The 6,977-nt window shown below is 55.4% G+C and overlaps 1 protein-coding gene across 1 annotated transcript; it reads left to right on the forward strand.

Moving 5' to 3' along the window:
- Nucleotides 1-535: 535 nt before the first annotated feature.
- Nucleotides 536-1,357, forward strand: OLIG3 (oligodendrocyte transcription factor 3). Its single transcript, XM_009946986.2, has one exon. It carries the CDS (start codon nucleotides 536-538, stop codon nucleotides 1,355-1,357), a length of 822 nt encoding a protein of 273 aa, XP_009945288.2.
- The last annotated feature ends 5,620 nt before the right edge of the window (nucleotides 1,358-6,977 follow it).

The raw sequence follows: 6,977 nt of genomic DNA on the forward strand, positions 1-6,977 counted from the left end.
GGGGGAGGAGATGGCGCACACACGGAGCGATGAGTGTGCGGTGTCAATCAGAGGGGTTTTGTGTCTCCTTGACTCCTGATGGTCCGTGGCTGAGGTGTCCCGGGTGGCACCACAATGAATATGAATAGGGGTCCTTGCTAAATGGGACAGTCAAAGCGCACCGCCCTGAATAATGGCACGTCATCCTAACTAGACCATTATACATAGGAGGGCTCCTTTTGTCTCTGCTCTCTGCTGCAGCTCTATAAAAGCCCCTCTTTTTCAGGCTGAGGTTAGACCAAGCGTACACTAACTAGCCATCCTGTAAACAGGCTGAGTAACGGGGGAGAGAGAAAGGGAGAGGAGAGAGGTTGGTGAGAGAGGGGGCTGAGGGGCATTTTTTCCTCTTCCTCCAGCATTTCCAGCCCTTGGCTGGCAGAGCCTGCCGTCTGTTTATTTCCTTTTCGTTCAGTTTTCGTTGCTTTTTGAAGGAGAGTTGTCTTGTTCCGCCACCTCCAGAGCAGGGAAGAGTTTCTTGCTCAGAAGCCCGAATACAATGAATTCTGACTCCAGCTCTGTCTCCAGCAGAGCTTCCTCGCCAGACATGGATGAGATGTACCTGAGAGATCATCACCACCACCACCACCATCACCACCACCAAGACAGCCGGCTCAACTCCGTCTCCTCCACCCAGAACGACCTGGTGCAGAAGATGTCCGGGGAAGGCCTCTCCAGGAACGGCTCCAAGGCCGGAGGGGAAGGCAGCAAGTACAAAATCAAGAAGCAGCTCTCGGAGCAGGACCTGCAGCAGCTGCGGCTGAAGATCAACGGCCGGGAGCGTAAGAGGATGCACGACCTCAACCTCGCCATGGACGGGCTACGGGAGGTGATGCCCTACGCCCACGGACCTTCCGTGAGAAAACTCTCCAAAATCGCCACCCTCCTGCTAGCCAGAAACTATATCCTGATGCTCACTAGCTCCCTGGAGGAGATGAAGAGGCTGGTGGGGGAAATCTACGGGGGGCACCACTCGGCCTTTCACTGCGGCACGGTGGGACACTCCGCCGGGCACCCTCCCCACGCCGCCGGCACCGTGCACCAGGTGCACCCCATCCTCGGCAGTGCCTTGTCCTCCGCCAACACCTCCTCCTCCCTCTCCGCCTCCCTGCCGGCTATCGGCACTATCCGCCCCCCCCACTCCCTCCTCAAGACCCCCTCGACCCCCCCCGCCCTGCAGCTCGGCAGCGGCTTCCAGCACTGGGCGGGCTTGCCGTGCCCCTGCACCATCTGCCAGATGCCCCCCCCGCCCCACCTCTCAGCCCTCACCGCCTCCAACATGGCCAGGATCTCGGGGGAGACCAAGGACCTCCTGAAGTGACTCGGGGAACACCCCCCCACCCCGGCCCCCGGGGCTGCGCCGGAGCCGTCGTTCCCACGGGCGGGCAGGGGGCTGCGGCGGGCCCCCCCCGCGCTGCCGATGGACCTGCCCCCGCTGCCCCCCGCCCCGTCAACCCCCCCTGTAACACGGGATTAGTGTAGTAAGGACCTTGCAAAGGTAATGTTTTAGCCGGCTCCTCGGGCGATGTTTTCTTATTATACTAAACCGGAAAAAAAAAAAAAAAGTCCCTGTTGTAAAAAGAATAATAATAATAACAATAATAATAATAATAATACCGCTGATGGTGATCAAATGTAAATAATTCCTTAAAATGGATGCAAAAGGGGGAAAAAAAAAGACACGGTTGTCATTGTGGTGTTCGCAGCTACTAAGAGACGATGAGATCCGTTTGGGGCTTCTTCTCTTTTTTTTTTTTTTTTTTGCGGGCTTTTCCTTTCTTTCCTTTCTCACGGCGACACCTCCGAAACCTGCCACTCCAAACCCGGCTGCGGCAGCGCGGCGGCGGCCCGAGGTAGCCCAGAGGGTGCGTAGCCCAGAGGTAGCCCACCGCTGCTCCCACCCCTGGGTACCGGCCACGGGAGGCTTCCCTGGCAACAGGGACTTCCGAGTGAACTCACTAAAGTTTTGTGGGTGGGTTTTGGCTTGTTTTGATTTTGTTTTGGTTTGTTGCTTTGGGTTTTTTGTTTGTTTGTTTGTTTGTTTCAGATTTGATTGCGATGCGGTTTTGTTTTGCGGTTCCTTTTCCTTTTTCCGCGTCCGCTAAAATTAAAAAAAAAAAAAAAAAAAAAAAAAAAAAAAAAAAGGAAAAGAAAAGGGGGAAATAGTGCAAAACACAGCACAGCTCACCTGAGGGTCTGTTTTGCCAAATCTCCCAACTCCTGCCCTCGGTTAATTGTGCTAGTTCAGCTTGCTGGGGTCCTCGTCGCTTATTTCTCTTGTTGGCTTTGGGTTCGTTCTGGTTTGTCGCTTTTGTTTTGCTTTGCTTTGGTTTGGTTTTGCATGCGGGGTCGGCTTTTGCCAGATCAGTGACTTGTATAACTAAATCGGAATATTTGTTGCTGTTTATTTCCTTTTTGATACGTTTTCCTGGGCGTTTGCTTCAAATACTGTCATTATTCGTTTCGTTTGTTTGTTTGTTTTTGGTTAGGGCCTCAAAGACAACACCGTGTCTTTATTTTTTATATATTCTTGATAACTATCGATATATTTATTATTGACCAGTGTTTCTGGATGAGATTTCCAAATAAAATAAAAAATTAATTGCCAGCTGCCTGTTTCGCCTTTGTCTGGGATTGGAAGCTGAGAAAAGGCGCCGGGTTTGATCGCTTTGGGTTTCGCCAAGACTTTTCTGACCCAGCCGGAGGAGGCTGGCAAATCTCCTTGTGTGGCTCAGGAGCCGTCCTGCCTCGGAAGCGGCAACAAACTCCACCGCGATTGCCCAAACGCCCCCTCGGTGCGTGCGAGCTGCCGGGCTCTGCCCGTTGCACACCGGGCTGGAAGTCGCCAGGAATTGAGAAGCCGACGGATGGCCCGGCAGCCGGTACCGGGCGGCCGCAACGGGCGGTGGGCGCAGCTGGGGCGGGGGGCGTGGTGCGTTTATAGGTAAAAAAGGGGCAATAACTTTTTCTTTCTGGAAGTCCAGCTGACAGCCCTTTCCCAGGGGGGAATGCCAAGGTGCGCAGGGCTGGGGCAGGCAGCGCGGGGAGCAGCGCGGCGTGGGTGCGGGCAGGGCAGCGGGACCTTCCGGGGAGCGCGGCTGGCGGCTGCCAGCGACCCACGGCTCCGCACACGGGAGAGGGTCCTGCACCCCTCGGCCCTCCGCCTTACGCGGAGGAGGTGTCCGGGGGGGACCTGAAGAAACACGGAGAGGGCGACTTCTCCCGAGTCGCAAGCTAAGTAGTGACAGGGGAAAGGGGGGGAGGGAGACGTGGGGCATTTAAACCAGGGTGCGAAACAACTTTCGGAAGGCACTTCTGGGTGATCGTCCTGGTAAATGGGTTGCGCAATACTGCAGCAACCAAATCAGCGTGAAGGCGTAAGCAGGCATACACAAACATCTGAAAATTGTAAGGTGAACGTATATTTGCCCCGAAATCATAATCATGTGGAAAAAAAAAAAAAAAAAAAAAAAAAGCCATTCAGCCGCTGAAGTCAATCCTTCCAGTACTTCAGCAAGAGGATCAAGAGATGCTGCAGATTCCTTCCTTCCTTCCTTCCTTCCTTCCTTCCTTCCTTCCTGCCTGCCTTCCTTCCTTCCTTCCTTCCTTCCTCCCTCCCTCCCTTCCCCTCCTTTACTTCCTCCCCTTCCCCTCCCTTCTTTCCTTTTAATTTTCATCCGTGCACATCTCCTCTGCCTTCCAGAAGGATTTTTGCCTCTGCCTAAGCCAGCGCGGTGCCCGCCCCCCACGGCCCCACGCCCACCCGGCCCCCGTCGACCCGGCGCTGGCTGCGGGCAGGTGCCGCAGGCAGCAGGGAGGGGGTCCCGCCGCAGGGGCTGCCCGGGGAGGGGGCGCAAGAGGGATGAAGAGTGGGGGCATGGGGGTACGGCGAGCGTGACCCCCACGGGGCAGCCGGAGGCACTTGCACCCCCATCTCTCTCGCAGAGGCAGCCTGCGGCGCTGATGGCGGAGGGAAAGCGAGCAGAGGGCAGGGACAAGCGAGGGGAAAGGCGGCGGGGGGCGAGGGGCCGCCCTGGCTGTGGGGAGCGGGGCGCAGGACCGGCCGCGGGGCTGCCGGCCCCTCTGCAGCCCACCCACCGTCCCTGGCGCACCCGTTCCATGCGGGGTTGATACGGCTGGGACGCAAAGCCGCGGCTCCCCCCAGCCGCGCATCCTCCTGCCCGGTCCGGGGCGAGCGGGGCAGCCTTCGACGGGGCTGCTTCTGCCTGGGGCTGCTCCCCAGCTGCTGCTACCAACAGCTTGCGGAGCTTTCGACGGGGCTGGGCTGTAAATTGTAGCCGAGAGGAGGGCGCAGGCATCCCTCCGTCCTGGGGCAGACGTCTGGAGCCGGCAGCCAGGTGCCCAGGACCCGCCGCTATCCCCGACCTCGCTGCCTTTCCCCAAAGCATCCCTGCTGCTCTGCTCCTTCGGTCCTAGGGACGGAGGGCGCGTTGCCTGAGCAAAAGGGCTTTTGGGGAGCATTTGATTCCACCCGTAGCCTCCCCGGACTCTCTGCCCCGCTTTCCCCGTGAGCCCCGGGCTCTTTTCCTGCCGCGGAGCAAGGGTGGGGGAACGGTGCACAAGCCGCTTCGTGCTTTTCCGCTGCAAGAGGCACCGAAGCAGCCGCAGGAGGCTGAGCGCAGGCAAGGGGCGATAAATGTCCCGTCGCTCCGGCTCCTCACCGGCAGCACCGCGCCCCGAGTGGTACGTGTGAAACGCCAGGCTTTTCGCCTCCCTGGCTTCACCTCCTGGCTCGTGGAGAGAGGGAAAGGGAAAGAGCATCCGCAGAGATGCCGTTTCCTTCTCCTTTCCGATGGATCGAGTGGGGAAATCCAGAGCGACTTGGAGATGCGATGCTGCGGGCGCACTCGAAGAGGTCTCCTCGCCTGCTTTCTGCCCGGGGAGGAAACTTCAGTCTGATCAATAGATATTCCAGTATCCGCGTCCTGCCCCTCGCCTCGGGCTCCTGCACCGGTGCGGCAGGGGGGACGTCCTTTCCCCTTTCCTTTCCTTTCCTTTCCTTTCCTTTCCTTTCCTTTCCTTTCCTTTCCTTTCCTTTCCTTTCCTTTCCTTTCCTTTCCTTTCCTTTCCTTTCCTTTCCTTTCCTTTCCTTTCCTTTCCTTTCCTTTCCTTTCCTTTCCTTTCCTTTCCTTTCCCTTTTCCTTTCCTTTCCTTTCCTTTCCTTTCCTTTCCTTTCCTTTCCTTTCCTTTCCTTTCCTTTCCTTTCCTTTCCTTTCCTTTCCTTTCCTTTCCTTTCCTTTCCTTTCCTTTCCTTTCCTTTCCTTTCCTTTCCTTTCCTTTCCTTTCCTTTCCTTTCCTCTCCTTTCCAACGAAACGACTTCTGGAGGAGTTGCCCACGGGTTGAGAAGGGGGAACAGCAGGGTTTTCTTTGGGAGCGTTTCCCTCACAAAGACATCCGGCAAATAAAAAAGGAAACTTAAAAATTAAAAAAAAAAAAAAAAAAAAAAAAAAAAGGGGAAACGGTAGGGGGAAAAAAAGGGTTGGGGTTAGAAATAGGAAAGCGGGAAAGGTCCGATGCGCCTGACAGCGCCCTCCCTCTGGGCTCGTCCGTGCCCGGTGGGGCGGGCGGGAAGCGGCGGGGCTGCGGGTCCGGGCGGCATGGCGCGGTTCGGCACAACACGGTTCGGCACGGCGGGTCTGCTTCTCCCGGGATAGACGGGACTTTGCTGTCTCAGGAAATTCTTTTATCTTTAGCCACAAAAATAAGCAAAGTTTGCGTGCAAGTATATGAAATACATACACGAGTACACAAACACATAAATAAATGTAAATGTAAATGTAAATGTAAATAAATGTAAACATATCAGAGGTGGAAGGACCTCGTTCGTTTTCGGTTGTGCCTCCACCTGCTTCCCGCAGGGTCCCAGCACGGCCGGGCCATGGGGATGGCTGGTACTGCTCTTAGTCCCCGGGGGAATCAGTCTCCCCTCCCTTCCCAGTGCTTCCCAGTTCCCATGGGGGAGGGCGGAGGACCTCGCTGCCCCCACCTCCAGGGGTCCACCACAAACTTGACACCAATCCTCCAAGCCCTGGGCGTTTGATTTAACCCCCTCAGCTGTGGCGTTTCTTTTTTTTCCCCTCTCCCATCACACCATACCCCCCATCTAACCAGTCCGACCCACGCGGTCCCCTCACGGGGCGCCTCTCCCTCAGTGACACCGGCCGGGGAGGAGGCGGGGGTGGGCTTGTGTCTTGATTAATATGGAAATAAAACGCAGAAATAGCAGCGGTACTTAGCTTCATTGCTTCAGTTTAGAGATTTATTGGTGAGGAGATAAACACGAGGCTGGGGGCTAGCTCGATAATTCACGGTGCCCATCAGTTATTACAAAATGAGCAAATCGTTTTTCTTTGAAGCTGCAGAGGAAAAAAAAAAAAAAAAAAAAAAGAGTCATTTTTTTAATAGGCCACTGCCCCCTCCCCCGGGTTTGCTGCTGCCTGTCCAGCTCCAGCGCGGGGCTGCTCTGGTCTTCGAGCAAAAATGATAAGGGGTTTATCACGGATTTGTGCCTCTTAAAACTCTTGTGTCCTGCTCTGCCTCCCTCCCTCCCTCCCTCTGACTTTCGTTTGTATTTTCCCAGGAAAACTTGCTCCTATCCGAAAGTGGTTTTTTGTTCTTTGCAGCCCCATTTTCCATCCTGCAGAAGCAGGTAGGCACAGATTTGAGCTGGAAAGAGCTGTCACAGGATGACACTATGATGCTGCCGCCGAAGAAAACAAAAGGGAAAGTTTGAGAGGGGGAGTATAATCCTTTACTAGATGCAGTGATATTGTTGGGGGATATGGGCACTTCGAGGGCACACAAATGCATTCTCAGGTGTGAAATGGAAACAGCAAACTAGAAGCTGAGTACAAGCTGAATGCTGAAGTGTAAGCAGACATCTTCCACTGGGCTTCTGTGATATCTATGGATTTGAGCT

The sequence above is a fragment of the Leptosomus discolor genome, chromosome 2 (assembly GCF_034619465.1).
Source record: "Leptosomus discolor isolate bLepDis1 chromosome 2, bLepDis1.hap2, whole genome shotgun sequence".
NCBI lineage: Eukaryota > Metazoa > Chordata > Aves > Leptosomiformes > Leptosomidae > Leptosomus > Leptosomus discolor.